Source organism: Pipistrellus kuhlii, unplaced genomic scaffold, assembly GCF_014108245.1.
Source record: "Pipistrellus kuhlii isolate mPipKuh1 unplaced genomic scaffold, mPipKuh1.p scaffold_m20_p_7, whole genome shotgun sequence".
NCBI classification, from domain to species: Eukaryota; Metazoa; Chordata; class Mammalia; order Chiroptera; family Vespertilionidae; genus Pipistrellus; species Pipistrellus kuhlii.
The window spans coordinates 38,749,756-38,766,306 of record NW_023425573.1 but is presented as its reverse complement, the minus strand read 5'-3'; the positions used below and the strand labels follow the sequence as shown (position 1 = coordinate 38,766,306).

Below are 16,551 nucleotides of genomic sequence, written 5' to 3'. Positions count from 1 at the left end.
ATTGATGCTTGGTACACTGCCATATAAAAGCCTGCTTGAGAACAACATACTTGAATTTTAAAATTGTTAAATGTGGTGGTAGATTATAGAGTAAACTGATCATTTAACAGAAATTTACTAAGCATCTGCTGTGTCAAGCACCGTGTGAAGGTCAATGGCTGTGTGGTCTCATGGTCCAGTTCACATAGGTTCTTAGACTTGTTCCTTGAAAGGACAGACAGTTCACTGGACAGAACTTGTAATCTGCACCTCGAAAGGCAGGCACCCGATCGTTGAGAAGAGCGGGAAATGACTAAAGGCCACATTTTAACAAGATCTTGGCAGCTGCTGTGTGAAACTGAAAGAACAGCGCTGCTTAGAGACTTTCATTTTTCCTTTCTTTATGGCAATAGATAACAGCGTTTTTATTGCACTGAGTGATGTCTTACCGGTATGCGTTGCTTGGTCAGCCCTTCCAGCCAATAATTTTATTCTGAAAATGAGCTGGCTCTATATTTATACCTATATGCTATAAATTTGTGTGGAATTGAAGTACAATTCTTGGCCATTTAAAGTGTAGGCCAGGGTATATTGTAATTTTACCGTGTTGGGTGCTAATGACATTCATGCCTTGAGATTATCTAAGTCCTTCTTTTGGAGACGTTAGACGCAAGTGTTTGAACCAAGGTCATACCCAAAAGTCATGCCAGGAGTAGAACCAGAATCCTTCCTCACTGCCTTCTCCACTTGGCTGATCTGACCACCCGTGTTGGTATTCCATTAAGGGGTTGAGTTGAATGCCATGATTTCACATCTTTTTTTTTTTTTTTCTTTCTGGTTGATGGTAGAGATTTCTGAACTGGAGGAGGAGTTGAATGTTGTGGATAATAAAACATGATCTGCTTTGGGTGTTCCTTTATTGCATGAGTTCCCTTGTTCTTGGTCAGAGACACACCTGTAGTAAAATGTACCAAGTCAGGTAAGAACTGGAACCCTCAGGCTCCAACAGGAGTCTCATCATGACTGGAAACTGGATTCAGTTTTGGCATGTTTCTCCAAAGAGACAGGGAAAAAAGGGTTTTTTTTGTTTTGTTGTTGTTGTGTGTGTGTGTGTGTGTGTGAAATTCTGGAAAGGCCAGGACAGAACTTACTGATTTTTTGATACAGATAAAGGCAGCAAGGATTTTTTGGGCTTCTTTGGCATGCATCTCAAACCCATAGACTTTAATAGGAAGCAACCACATTCTTGTAATATACTTTAAAAAATGTTTTCCATGATTTCAGAGAGAGAGGAGGGAGAGAGAGAGAGAGAGAGAGAGAGAGAGAGAGAGAGAGAGAGAGAGAGAGAGAGAGAGAGGCATCTATGAGAGAAACATCAATCGGTTGCCTCTCATACATGCTCGACCTGGGATCAAATACATAATTTGAGCGTGTGCCCTGAGTGGGAATCAAACTGGTGACCCTTTGGTGCATCAGACAAAGCTCCAACCAACTGAGCCACACCCACCAGGGCAGACGATACTCTCTCTAAAAAGGTGGGTAGATCAAAGTGCTTTAGTGACGTTTTTGTCCAAACAAGCAGAAAGGAGAGTGTGGGTTTTGTGGTTTGCAGTAAGATCAGGGAGTGCAGGCCACAGCTCCTATTTCATCACGTACCATCTGTGTGACCTTGGACATGTGGCTTGTCCTCTGAACCTGCGTCCACATTTGTGAAGTGGGTGGTGGAAATAGTGTCTGCTTCCTAATGAGCTCAGAGCAGAGTGCCTGATATAAGAGTGGCAGAGAGGAGAGCTGCTGGGGTATTGCTAGCAATGACAGGTGGTTTGCCTTCATTTGCAGGTATGTTTTTTTTATTGTGTGGTTTCTTGGAAGGTTATTAGAAATCTAGCCTTTTGAAAGCGAGATTTATAATTCATAGAGAAAAGGGAGCCTCAACCTTCTAATCAGAGTTCTGTACGTGAAAGCTCAAGGCTAGGAGGTAAGCAGATTGGTTCCGCTGTGAATTGTAGCTCATACTTGCCCAACTGGATCAGCCAGTTTGTATAGTTAAATAAGTCTTGGATTTTCTTGGCCAAACACCCTTGAGGTTACAAGAAAAAAAAAATAGGACTACTTTTCTGCCCTCAAGGAGTTTCTAGCCCACTAAAGTGGAGCTGGTAGAAAGCCTTGTCCAGGCAAGTTTGCTTTGGAAAAAGTGAAAGTTGAGCTCAGGGTCTTGAAGGCAAATTCTTATGGAAAGTGTGGAGCTGGGGTTTGGAAATGGTTGGTAAGAGAGCTCCTGAGAGGTGGGGCAGGATGGCAGGAAGCACAGTGAGCAAAGGCACCAGGCAAGGCCTTTGTGTGCCGGGAGGTGAGGAGAGTTGGGGCAACTGATGGTAGATAGCTGGGGTGTGGCCAGATGGCGGGGGGATGGCTGCCAGTTGTATTGGGAAGAGTATTGGGCTTGAAGCCCTACCCTTGTCAGGTAATGTCTGAGCCTTGGTTTATTCGTCTCTAAATTGCTGAGAGATATCTGAATAAAAGTGGGTGTAATTGCAGAGGGTCCTCGTTTGCTCTCTTGCTGCCCTTCTTGTGACAAAGAACATGGGGCTGCCCGAGGAGTAGCCACAGGGGCGGCAGTGGAGAGCCCTGGTGCTGAGGCTGTGGAGGAAGTTCACGTTCTGGGAAGTCCTCTCACACGATACAACGAAATATCGTTTTAGTTTGATTCAAAAAGAGGTGGAATATAGTCAGTTTCCTTGTCCATCTTTCTCCTCCTACAAGTTCTTTGCAGCTGGTTTATTGTTTTGATTATGAAGGCGATAGTACAGGCCACGTAATTCACTGTGACCTGGGCAGGTCCTTTATTAACCATCTTCCTTGTTTCCCTAAAATTGGGGGCTCAGATGAGATCAAATTGGGCTCCTTGTGCTCCTTCAGGACACCAAAGGGTAGTGGGGGGGCGGGGGGGAGGTGTGGACAGCAGATCTGCCCAAAGGGATGTCAGGGCGCAGTAGTATTTACTAATGCAGAGGTCTCAGGTGTATTTCTTCAGTCTCCAAATAACCAATCACCAAAATAAGGAAAATTGTCACTTCATAACTGTAAAATATATATATATATATATATATATATATATATATGTATATATATATATGTATATATATATACACACACACACACACACACACACATATATATATATATATATATGTATATATATATATATATACATATATATAATTTTTAATTTACTGATTTTCTGGTTGCAGAGGCGAGAGAATCAGGCCAGGCCCTCTCTCCCCTGAGAGGCACAGGCAGAGGTGCGCCATTTGGGTGAGAGCACAAACAAGCTTTAATGCCTCCTCTGCCTGTCGTCACCAGGTGGAGCAGGGAGGGGAGGGGAGGACAGAACCCCTCGGCCATCTAGCCGGGCTGCCAGGGGACGGTGGGAGGGTGTGGCATTCCCTCTTGACCACTGTCCCTGGGGAAGCAGGCACTTCGCTCTCCAGTCGGAGCAGGGACAGTGCTGCTGCCCGCGGACAACTGGAGAGTCCCCTGGTTGGGGAGGCGGGCTCTCCTACACCCGGTGGAGCTCGGTGACCAGGCAGGCTGCTCATGTGGAGACTGAGTACAGGGCCTCCAGGCTGAGGCACTCATGGTGCCTGTGAAGCCACAGCCCAACCCGACCACTCGATTGGAGTGCCAAGTGCTGCATGAGTCAGTTCCTTTGCCAGCTTCATATCTGAGGCTGGGGTGACGGGATCATGTCTCCCACACTCGGGTATCTTCTGAGAATGAACGGGAGCCCAGGACAAAGGTGTGAGTCAAGACTGTCCTGGGGAGTTTGTATGTGTGGTCAGCCTGACTGGAGGCTTAAGCCCAGAGCTCGCAGGTGAGAAGGCGTGGCTCAGGCCTTTCTCACGACGTCTGTCCAAAGCGCCATGTTTTCTGATTGTGGGGTCTCCTTATATACACCCTTGAATATAAGGCAAGATTTCTTTTTACCCCCAAACGATTCTGCCTTATATCTGAGCCTTATACAACCATTCTCCTGTGACTGGTGCCCTCTTGATTACTTTATTGTGAACCACAAAGTTCTGTTTGTTATAAACACATTAGCCTGAAAGGACCATAATCAGTTGTAATGCGGAAAGAGGTTGAATTTGGTTTTAAGATATTTTAAATGAAATAAATTGATTTAAAGAAGCGAGCCTACATTTCTTTGCCTCCAGTTAGTAACAATTCTTCAGGACCTGACATCCTGATTTTCACGTCTTGGATATTGTTATAAACTTGACCTGTCCTGGAAGTGCTCTGGAAAACTGGCTCAGACATTGCTTTTAGGAAGCAATGTCAAAGAAACACAGGAAGTTTGAATGAAATCACTTCATGAAATACAAATAAAGCTATTTTAAGTGAATGTTTAGTATAATGTTATTTTACACTTTTATATAAATGATCAAATGTTGTCAGTCAACTCATCTATATCATAAACGTCTAAAAACACACAGTGGCCAAACAGCACACCTATTTGAATTTTTCCCGCAGAAGGAGTCTTACCTGTGTAGGCCTGCACCTGGTGTGTGAGGGGTGGTAGCCGTGCTGAGGAGATGTGGTAACAGCTGGAAAGCACATTCACCTTCAGCTGTGGGGGACTGGGCTGCAAAGAGAGTCTGATCCCTTCGAGAAATTGGATTTTGATTTGGGGTTCCAGGCGGTACTCTGGGTGTACTTGCCTGCAGGCTCCTTGGGGCTCCGTAGTGACTGGGAAGTTACCGACAGGCAGGAAGCAGATGGGTTCTGCTTTGACCTTACTCAAGGAAGGAGTCACCGCCAGGTGGGGACTGAGAAAGGAGGGGGGTTCTCCCCTGTGACCCCCTGGGGGTCACCAGTGAGGCGGGGATTGGGAAGGAGGCGTGGCTCTGGAATGGAAGGTCTCTGTGGAGGTCCACAGGCCCCACATGACACCCTCGCCCACCAACTCTGCAGAGGGCAGGCTGCTGGCATTTATTATTCCAGCCAGAAGCAAAACAAAATGCCATGGCACTTCTTTGGCAGGGAGAGGGATGGAAATGTTGACATGTGCATGTTTTACAAAGCTTAAGTCAGTTATAACTCAATGAAAAGTAAAAAAGAATGGATTCCTGTAGAAAGGGTGAGGGAGGCCGTGACATGGTTTTCAAAAAGGGGAGGGTTCCCAGTGTGAATGCTGACACCCCAAGGAGGAAGCCTTCCTCTAGCGTTAGGGGAGTGGCCTGCAGTCTGACAGCAGCTCCCCCTGAGCCTGAAGTGAGAACCTCCCAGAGCTCCCTTTCAGAACTCCTGTTCTGCTGAGATCCAGCCAGGAAGGGGCCTTTCCATACAACAGCCACCGCGAGAATTAAGGATGAGAGCTGGCAGCAAGCAGAAAAGGGGAAGAAACAGATGATCCAGGGACAGGAAGAGAACTGGGGAGGAGAGACCCCCAGGTAAAATACTAAAATACGCAGAACTTTGAGAACATACCAAGTCTGCAACATAAGACTAGAATGCATTATGTGAATGGCACAATCAGAATGAAAAGCTTTTGGAGATTGTAAGTGCTGACATTTACGTTTTTATTGGACTTACATTTAATTGAAATTTAAAAATAGAAGTACTGGAAAATAAAGTTGAAAAAAAACTCAGAACCACAGAGTGGGGAGGGAAAAGAGAGCAGGTCGATTCATCCGAAGATAATGGAATGAGGGAAATGACCCCTGCAGGGTGGGGTCTCCAGGGAAGTGTCGTGCTGAGTCTATACACTGAGAGAGGCCACCCAGTGCCCTGTGAGCGGATAAAGGCTCCCGCACAGACACTATCCTGCTGTTGAGAACACCTGGGGCAAAGCAGAGAGCCTCAAAGTCACCCTCCAAGGAGTGAAAATTGGACTTGCATCAGAATTTTTATTGGCATCGCTGGATACTAGGATAAATTGGAGTGTTAACATCAAAGAAAACGTTTTTTCCCCAGTGTCCTACACCCGGACTATCTAGCTGGGTAGAGTAGGATGATGACATTTCTGCCTATGCAGGGACTCAGTTTACCTCTCATATAGTGTTCCTTAGGATGTTATTCAAGAAAGTAATTCCAATAGGAGGAAAATGTGGGAACCCAGGTCAAAGCAGTCAACCTAGGAGGGCAGGGAGGGAAGTCCCAGGAGGAGTCCTTGTCGCAGGCCTAGGAGCAATCTGGGTGGTACCAGGAGTGCAGGGGCCCAGAGAAGGAAACTGGGACAAAGGAGGTCCCGATTCCATGCAGGTATGACTGGGAGCGTAGGAAAGACCGAGGCTAGCATAGACAGTTTAATGAGAAGGAAAGGCAATGAGAAGGGAAAGCCAAGAAAAGCAAAAGTCATGGTCCAAGTGCGAAGGACACCAATTGAGAGGATGTCAGATAAGTCTGACCTTGATGCTAGGAATGATTTCCTTTGAGGTCAAGGGCTTCTGATACTGGTCTCAGATAGAGGATCATCTCAGTGCACTTTGGTTCGGCACCGAATAATATTTACCTGTTTGCCTTAAAGAACAGGTGGCCGAATTGTGGTTCCATGACAAAATGTGAGTGGCAGTGGCTCTGACAATGATGTAAAAGTGGAGGAGAAACTAAGAGGAAAGTTTGGGAGAAAGGGTTAGATTGCTGATAGCGTCATGTCACCGCCTGGGGAATGGAGAGGTTGTGTGAGAAGTTGGTGAAGGGAAAAGTAGAGGTTAACGTAAATTATTTAAAACTTGAAGGGTAGCAAGTAGAAGAACTAAAGTAATTTAGTTATTAAACATAGACAAAATAGCAAGTAGTTTAAGTTCTTTTCATATTGTGAGGTCAACAAGTATCGCTTAAAGCTGATAGATCAAGAAATAAATGTATAAACAATATTTAGAGTTAAAAACAAATTCAGAAATTTAAACAAAACAAAAAAAAAAAACACCAAAAAACTTGGCCCAGAGAAGTGGGGCTTGAGATAAGTTTGGAATCAGTTGCTTTCCATTTTAAGTTCTTTCTTTTTTATTTGTATTTATTTATTTATTTTTTTACTTTAACAACAACAGCAACAAACACACACCTAACTTTGGAGATGGGTTTAAATGATGAAGTAACCGTTGAAATGGTTAATGCCATCTTCTAATCTTTCAAGGCTTAATTTGGACAAACTAAGAAGGCTGTGTTTTAAATTAAGCAATAATAGTGTCCTTGTTCTAATGAAGCAATATTTCATGTTTCCTGAGACAAAGTTGCATGGCTCCAGGCAGGATCTTTAATCCTTGAGGAAAGGAATTATTGCCAAAATCAATGAAGCAAGGCTGCCATTGTCCCCAGAGTTGGGAAAGTGCCCCAGAATCGAAGACTTTGGGTTGAGGTAGTTATATAAAAGTCTGCTGATTGGGTGAGAACTGGACTATAGGAAGCAGGAGTGTGGCTTGTTGGAAGCAGTTTATTGAAATAACCCTGTGGCCAATAGCAGGAGAGGGAATCCTGAGTCTTTGTGCCGAGAATTCTGATCTAGACTCAAAAACTTTATATCATATTCTCAGTTGTAGTCTCACTTGTATAGTTAGCCTTCTACAGTGCATTTTACTATTTCAAATGTTATTCCTCATCAGTTTTGTCCTGTATTCTACTTTTTTGTTTTTATTTTTGGTTTCCTCTCCCGATGATATTTTTTCCATTGATTTTTAGAGAGAGTGGAAGGAAGGGGGACACACACAGAGAGAAATACTGATGTGAGAAACATTGACTGGTTGCCTCCTGCATGTGCCCCGACCAGGGCCAGAGACTGAGCCTGCAACCCAGGTACGTGCCCTTGACCGGAATTGAACCCAGGGCCCTTCAGCCTGCTGGCCGACGCTCTGCCCACGGAGCCAAACCAGCTAGGGCTTGTTCTGTCTTCTAAGTGTGGGTTTCTAATACGTTGGAACCCCCAGGCAGCTTTTATGCCAGCACCGCTTTAAAATAGTGGAGGTCATTGTCCACTGCCCTGTGGAAAGCAATTTCAGAGATAATTTTTCCTGTGCCGTTGGTATCTAAAACTGTCTTCGTTCACACCCCAGTTCCTACCCTTCCTGATGCAGTTTTTTCCTTTGGGCCTGATAAGGAAACGGGCTTCTTGGACGCTGTTCTGTTCATTTCCTCTACTTCCCATTGGAGGCCACGACTTGTAGGTCTCAGTCCCTGTCACTCTGATCGTGGGTCATTTCTGTCGTTCTGAATTCCTCCAGGCGTTCTGGGTGGGTCAGTGCTAAGAGCAGCTGCTATTGCTGTGCTTCCTTAGAGAAGGGAGCTGGACAGCCGGCAGCTGCTGCCCGGTGCCAGGAGCTGCGGTGGGTATCTCCCGGTGGTGCCCAGAGATGCCGGCTGCTCACTCCGAATCCAGCACCAAAGGGCATTGGGGGCAAAGAGGAGAAAGCTGGGGTTTGAGCAGAAGGGGTTTTGGTGTGGACCGGGGGTCCCCTAGATGCAGACTGTCCTTCCTGGCGCCTCGCCCTCCCTGCTGGCTCAGGAGCTGGCTCTGTTCCGAACGGCGTGGGCTGGGGCCCTGGAGGACTTGGGGTCGGAAGGCGATGGGTTGCACAGAGACTGTGCCATTGACTGGACATGGCTCTGGTTTTGATCTGTTCTTGCCAGACACAGGCTCGGCAAATGGCTGTGTCCTCCTGGGATGGAGGCTGGTTCTAAGAAGGAAGAGTTTGCTTATTTCCTGGGCCAGAGAGGGCAGCCTTAGCTTCCCCTTGAGGATGAAGACACCTGCCCGTTGCTGAGTTTGGTTGGGGTGACTGTGTTCTCCCATTAAGCTGTTCCTTACCGTTCCCATGACTCTGATTTTATCTGACTGAACCCCTCCTCCATCATGGTTTGACTGCTTTTCCTGCATGTGTGGTCCCAGGGGACACCCTGTGCCCCCATGAGTGTCTGCTTTTCCTCCTCTGGCTGCCGGGGCCTGGGCCTGAGGTCACAGCGCACCCCCTCCCCCCGCCCCCGCCTTCTTCCACCCCAGGGGACTCCGAGGGAGGTGGAGGTGTACCAAGTAGGGAGAAAACCCTAGGACGCAGCCAGGAGCAAAGGGGCTGGAGGAAGTGCTGATCTGTAAAGGGAACAATCTCCACAGCTTTTTAAACAACACGGTGCAAGGAAACACCTGTCTCCTGCAGGGCACAGCCGGCAGCAGAAGTGCAGGCCTCCGAGGGCTCCGTCTCATCACTCCTATTCCTCTGCCTCCCTCCCTCCCAGCCTGCCCTCTGGCTCCACGCTCCTCACCTGGCCCCTCCAGCGCCACTGGTATCTCGGGGGACACCTCCCTCCCAGGCGGGCTTTGGCGCCCTCCTCTGGCCGCGCACAGCACTCTGCTCCGCCCTCGCCTATCCTCTACCTTCCTGTGGTTTAGTGACCAGCGTGTGGCTCTAGCTCCACCAGGGACAGTTTGGCAGGAAGGGGAGGGGATGAGTCCTTAGGCGTCCTACGAGGCTTTTGAGTATTTGTGGAATGAATAAGCAAAGGAGTGAGCCAGTACAGCACACAGGAAGCGACAGGCCCCGTACCTGCCCCAGGTAGGTTGCCAGCCTCCTTGGGCGTGGACGGGGAGGAGAGGAGGTGGTCAGAGGAGACACAGTAATCACCCTGGAACTCCTCCGGGCTGCTCCTGCTAGCCTTCCGGTCGGAGTTGGTTGCCTTTACAGGAAATCCCTTCCCGGATCCGCACCCCACCCACTGCAGTCGTGCTGTGGCTCTGCCTTCCCGCATCGAGTCTGGCCAACAGTGCAGGTCTCATTTCGGTGTGTCATCTGGGTAGGGTTGGCCTTTCAGCGGGTGGTGAATGCCCTAAGGTCCTATTTCTGAGGAAGCCTTTTAAAAGGACGGAGAAGAAAAACCATATCGCTCCGAAGGCATTTTTGTCTCGGCTCCCAACGAGTTGTGAGACCTGAAGGCAGAGCAATCGCCCTCCTTCCCCAGGTCTCCCCGTTCTCCACCTGGACAGCCAGAGGCGGGGTGTGCCCTCTGTGCTCCCAGTGCTCACCCCTCACGACTCTGGGATTCTGACCCCCGCCCCTTGCTTGTCCCTGCCAGGACCTGGGACAGGGGTCCGTCCCCGCATCCGCCAGGTAATTGAGCTTGTTGGCTCACAGTCCAGGCCAGTTCACCGCTCAGCTACGTAACAGATGGACATGAATGGAGTAGGTGTGGTGTGGCTCCATGGAGACACCACTGGCACTTGGCCTCACCTCTGCCAAGAAGTTCCAGGCACCAAGGACACTGCCTCGGCCCCGCTCAGACTCGGTTCCAGTTCTGAACTTTGTTTGGTGGGGTTGGTTCCGTCCCTTCAGGGTCAGGGAGGATTGGAGGTGGCGGCTGACCGGGCCACCATGCAGGGCCTGGGAGGAACAATGGCGTTGGGACACGTGTTTCCACGTGAGCTGAGCCTCACCCTGTCTGTAAGACCCTGCTCCCTGGCTCTGTCGGGGCACAGCCTGGCTCCCCTCTTTTCTCAGAGCATTTTCTACCTGTTGCACCCACTGCATTGCATTTGTTTAAAAAAAAAAATTCATTAAATCTGTCAGTGGGTTCACAGCAGAGGCAGAGGTGGTAGGGGACCGTTTGGTTTGTGGGTTAATTTTTTTGCTTCTGTGTCTGAGGTTTGTGGGTTTCTTGAAGGCTGGGAGTGGCTTGTTTTCTGTTTGGGGGAATGTGTAGGTTCATATTTGCTTTCTTGGCTGTTTTTCTCAGTTCCAACCTCATTTCTCTCGGTCCAGTCAGGTGTGTGTTCTTTCTTGTTGGAGCATTGGTCCCCACCAGTCAGCCAGAGCCCAAAGATGGTAGAACCACTGGTGAGTAAAGAACATGAGCAGAAGGAACCCCGCGGAAAGGTGGTGGGTCTCCAGGACCCGTCCTGGCTGTGAAACAGGGAGGTGGTGAGGATTGTGTGTCTGGGTTAGGGGCCCCTCTTAGAGGAGATGGCAAGAGCGCTGGGGTGGGAAGAAAGAAGCAACATCCGATGTCTAGTGCATACACGGAACTACCAGACCCTCCCAGAATCCTTTGTGCAAGGCTGATCGGGCGATAGCAGAGGAGTTTGCCGGAGATGGTAAGGTTGCCAAGATGAGTAAGAATTGATGGGGAAAGAGGCCAACAAGCGCGAAAGAGAGGAATTCAGGGAGTTTTATCTTGGGCAAAGGGTAGGTGCTAAATCAGTATTGTTAAAAAATAAACTGGTGCATATTAAAATTTTTACAAGTTTATCTGAGCAAAAAATGGATTCACATCGCCAACATGGAAGAGGTTAGCAGTGCTCCACCAATAGGAGTGGGGGAAAGATTGATACAGAAAAGCAAGGAAGCAAAGAGAGGCAAGTACTTGATCAAATATGGATTAAAGCCTCGTTGGCTGTTCGTGATTGGTTGTCCTTAGGGTCTGATTGGTAACCTTGACATTTACAAGCTTAGATTTGTTTTTTCCTCACGTAGGCCACCGTGACATTAGAGCCTAGTAGCTTTCTGGTTTAACTCACTTAACAATGGAGAAGCTGAAATCTCGGGCATAGTGAAAATAATTACCTTTGGAAAATGCTCCAGGAAGACACAGTCCGTATTAGAAATTGACATTTTCTGTCACTTGAGTTGCATGTGACCGCTTCCCCCTTCCATTGTGAGACTGTTGGTTTTGTCTGTTGAGTTCCACAGGATGCCCTTGGCGTAGGTGAGGGGTCATGTTCTATGAAAAGTGTCTTTTTGAACAACAGGATCGTACTCGGGAGCGAGCAGCTGCTCCCAGGAAAGGTGGGAGAGAGGGACGGATTTTTGGTTTGGTTTCCGCAGCCCCTCTCCTTGTGCTCGACTTGCGTAGGAGTTGCACGTGTGTGCCTTGTGGTCACAGGATTCTTTCTACCTTTGCTCCCCCTAAGCTGCAGAGACTTAGTGGGCTCCTTGACAAAGAATAACCCCAATATCTTGGTACTGACTCATTGAGATATATTTAAAAAAATTTTTTTTTTTTTTTATTGATTTTAGAGAGGAAGGGATAGGGATACAGAGATAGAAACATCAATGATGAGAATCGTTGATCAGCTGCCTCTGGCTCGCCCCCTACTGGGGATCAATCCCGCAACCCAGGCATGTGCCCTGGGCCAGAATCGAACCCAGGACCCTTCAGTCCACAGGCCGACGCTCTGTCCACTGAGCCAAACCGGCTAGGGCTCATTGAGATGCATTAACCTCACGGCTCCAATTCTCTGTTTTGTCCACAGGTTGCTGGTGGGAGCCCCGCGGGCAGTGGCCCTTCCGCTGCAGAGGGCCAACCGGACAGGAGGCTTGTACAGCTGCGACATCACCTCTCGGGACCCGTGCACACGGATCGAGTTTGACAACGATGGTGTGTTCCCTGCTCACTCCGTGTTCCCTGGGCCAGCTCCTCGGTACCCCTCTCGCCCTTTCCATGAGGAAGGGAAGGGGGACCAGCATGCATTCTTGGAGAGAGGGCCACTTTTAATTGCACCAGCCTTAACTGTTTCTTGGTTGCCCTGAAAACACTGACCGTTTTCTAAGTCCCATTGAGGCGCACGGTATTGCTGCGCCTCCTAGCCCTGATACGGTGTATTGGTGCTGCCACCTAGTGGCGTTTCCAAGTTCTACAGGAGGCTGCTGAAAAGCTGAATTCAGAGCAGGGAAGCGAATTGAATGTGCATGTCTTGTACGCAGCAGCCAAAGTTCTCACTTGCTGTTAAGTATTTGGGAGGAAGCCGATGTTAAATTTCAGACCTCTGGACTGAGAGCTGACCAGCATGAGTAAAATTTGTCCTGCTGTCTCAGGTAGAGGCTTATTTGTGAGGACTGTATGTTGGGCAGAGCAATTCTTAGCAACTGAGAAGCTCCAACCAAACCTAGCATGACATACGTGGTCTGTGTAGATTTGCAGATTCATGTGTTATTTTTATGTTCTTCTCTTGCTTTTTCTTCTTTCAGGGATGATTTTTTTTTTCTGATTAGAAAATAATACACGTTAATTATGGGAAACTTGTAAATGGCAGTGACCTATAAAGAAAAACCACTGGTGCCCTAACCGGTTTGGCTCAGTGGAGAGAGCATCGGCTTGCGGACTGAAATGTCCCGGGTTCAATTCTGGTCAAGGACATGCTCCTTGATTGCGGGCACATCCCCAGTAGGGGGTGTGCAGGTGGCAGCTGATCAGTGTTTTTCTCTCATCGATGTTTCTAACTCTATCCTTCTCCCTTTCTGTAAAAAAAAAAAAAATCAATAAAATATATCTTAAAAAAGAGAAAACCCACTGGTAATGTAGACAGAATCGCTTTTTATTTAACATTTTGGCATTTCCCTTCTGTCTACTTGACGTTGTTCAGTTTCCATCGTTTTGTAACGATTCCAGATTGAAAATGGTTGCCTGCCGGGCTTCTCAGTGAGGAAGGGCAGACATTTGGTCAGAAGGTCATACAGTAGGTTCACACTGATATTGAAATGAGCACATGGTGATATTTGTGGTTTCTTTGTTTTTCGGGGGGCAGAAGGAGTGAAAAGAAGTTTACCCCTTTCTTTCTTGGTATCAATAGAAAAAATACAATAGGAACCTGAGGTCTTATCTTCCCATCTCCAGTAAAGAAAGGAACAGCGCATGCTGTATGTAGCAGGTTTGGGAGTGTGTAGAGAAGCGTACACTTCCTTTTAGTTTGGATGGTAGTTGGATTTTGGAAGCTGGAAGTCTTACATTTTCAAATACCTCTCTGAACTGGGGACACTGGGTGTCAGAGGGTGAAGGGCCACCTGGTATATTTTATGTGAAGAATTTATGCAAGAGTCTTACCAACCATAGCTTGGAGTCAATGCTACTTGGAAACCGTTTCTTGTGTGTTTGTCCATCCATTGGTTCATTGCCTGTTTGAGTCACGTTCAAGTCCTCACGGTGTAACCTGTGCTGCTCTCCACAGCCGACCCTTCCTCGGAAAGCAAGGAGGACCAGTGGATGGGGGTGACTGTCCAGAGCCAGGGTCCCGGTGGCAAAGTGGTGGTGAGTAGAGGCACTGTGTCCGAGTGCCCTGCTTACCGCAGTGAGCACAGCAGTGCTTTTCTTTAGAACATTCAAATTCAAAGAACTTACTAACAAAATTCTATTGAATATCTCAAACCCTAGATGGTCTTTGAATATAAAAAGCAACACAAGTTGGACATGGTCCCAGGAACCATGTAGCTTTTATAGATGAGTATAAAAAAAATATGGGAATTGGAATGGAAAGTAACGTCAGACTTTTTAAACTCCCATGATTTATTCTGAGCTTCTTCAAGGAGAAGTGGCAGCGAAAATGAGAGGGTCTGTTAGATGGATTATGCTGGGTGACCTTGGGAGTGACCTGTGGGACTGACGTATGATGATCTTTCTGTGTCTCCTTCAAAATACGATGGCTATAACAAATGTCTATAGAATTTGGAGAGGGGGGGGGGAAATGAGCATTTTACTGGACGTTGAATTTTGCTATTGAAGGGCTGTATTAGGGGAAATAGACTTGGATGTTGTCAAGTATCTTTAGCCTGTGTTGTGTGGGTACAGCATTGAGTAAAACTGTAGAGATGATTTCCTCTCACCCAGCAGTGTAGTTCTCTCTGCCTTATAGGAGAAGCTATCTCAGAGCTTAGGTTATAAACTAGGATGAAGGGTTATAAGGGCGTAGTGTGGATAAAAGGAAAATGTCTGGTTTGGCATGTTTGCCTGATTTCTGTGAAAATGTGCCCGTGGTTTCTCTCCTTGGCAACAGGCTATTTTCACAAACATACTGATGGGAGGGTTTATACAGCCACTAAGCCAGTTAGATTAAGAAAATGAAATCAGGTGTTTCCATTGTTTATGTGACAGCTGCATTTATAAATAAATTACCTGAGCATTATCGATTAGCCTTCAGTATTCAGATCGGACATTATTCTTTGGGAGAAAATAAGACAGAAGTCCTATTGTTTCTATAGGCTGGATAAAGGTCTTCTTAGTGACACTTTGGGGGAAGATTTACTGGTTTCAGGTCCAATTTTCTGGTTTCAGGGCACGTTTAACATCCTTTTTTAGTATTGAGAGTTGTATCCATTTGTAATGAAAACCATAAGGTTTGTAGACATGCGTGGGCTACTTCATTCCATCTGTTTGCAGACATGTGCTCATCGATATGAGAAAAGACAACATGTTAACACAAAGCAGGAGTCCCGAGACATCTTTGGAAGGTGTTACGTCCTAAGTGAGAACCTCCGGATTGAAGATGAGATGGATGGAGGAGACTGGAGTTTCTGTGACGGCCGACTGAGAGGCCATGAGAAGTTTGGCTCTTGCCAGCAAGGGGTAGCAGCCACTTTTACTAAAGACTTTCACTACATTGTGTTTGGAGCCCCGGGAACTTATAACTGGAAAGGTATGATGTGTGTTTGTAGAAATAGAGATTAGACTATGTTATTTCTATGATATGCACCACGGTTTGGTAAACTTTAAATTAAAACAAAATGTGTTGTAGTGTACTCATAAGTTATAGAAGTAGGGGAGGATATTAAAAATCTCTAAATCATATGACTTTTCGAAACAAACAATGGTGCAAATGTATGTTTTAAGAGATTTTTTTTTTCTCCACCAGCAATTTACATTAATACAAGTAGTTAACTTTTTTCTGGAAGCATATGATAATTAACACTATAGTAGTTTAACATTAGTGGTATTGCTGTTTTATTTTTGCCTCTCATGAAGCTGGAAGTCTTAATGTTAAGGTAGTGATCTGAAAACTGAAAAGAATTGAGTCTGTCTTGTACAAATAACAGTGTCTTAATCTAGACATTCCTTTCATTATATGCTATCTTAAAAGGCTCATCTTTTGCTGATAGGCTTAGAAGGCTAGATGGCAGATTAGGGAATTTTGAGATGATAATTTCAGATAGCTTGCAGAAAAGTTGTTCAATGGTTTTAATTATCATTGCGATGTCGTAAAAGGAGACATGGGAAGGGGGAGGGAGAAGAATGGCCCATATTTTAAGGAAGTTACTACAATAAATTTTATGTTATAACATTTTCTCTAGTCAGGAAATCTTTTCCTTTCCATTAAAACACTTCCAAGTTTTTAATTTCCTGTTAGATACAATCCTTGAGGACACGCACTCTGTATGTGACCCACAGGGACCGTGGGCAGCAGTATCCTTCCCCCCCCCCCCCCATCGACTCTTTTCACATGACGGTATTTCCCAGGTTATTTCGACCTAATCAAACCAACACATTTAATTTAGAAGTAGTTTTATTTTAGGAAGGACAGATGCCATACATAATAAGACAAAACAATAAAAACACCCAGCAATTATGTCTGCCTTAATTTACAGGAAACATGTCTTGTTGTTTTATTAACCCTGACTGAGAAGGTTACTCTTTTTTAAAAAGTCACATACATAGTGGGTTTTTTATAGAAAATCCTTTTAATGAAGGATTTTAAAAAAATGAAATAGATCAAAATATTAACTTCATTTTTTACTACGGTAAAGAAGGTAACAATTTTGGATTATAGAAAATGTAAATATCATCAGGTTCATATCATTTTTAAAATATTATTTTCTGTAGACTTAG

At 46.2% G+C, this 16,551-nt stretch overlaps 1 protein-coding gene across 8 annotated transcripts in view; it reads left to right on the top strand.

The window, feature by feature from the left end:
- Positions 1-16,551, top strand: part of ITGA6 (integrin subunit alpha 6) — a 66,269-nt gene that overhangs the window by 18,283 nt on the left and 31,435 nt on the right. For 7 of the 8 annotated variants that reach the window (XM_036421373.2, XM_036421372.2, XM_036421376.2 and 4 more), the window contains exons 2-4: positions 12,212-12,336; positions 13,904-13,983; positions 15,109-15,364. In XM_036421373.2, the coding sequence (XP_036277266.1) occupies positions 12,212-12,336; positions 13,904-13,983; positions 15,109-15,364 (461 nt within the window). Of the gene's footprint in view, positions 1-12,211; positions 12,337-13,859; positions 13,984-15,108; positions 15,365-16,551 lie in introns of those variants that run through there. The other variant, XM_036421378.2, reaches the window with a different exon arrangement.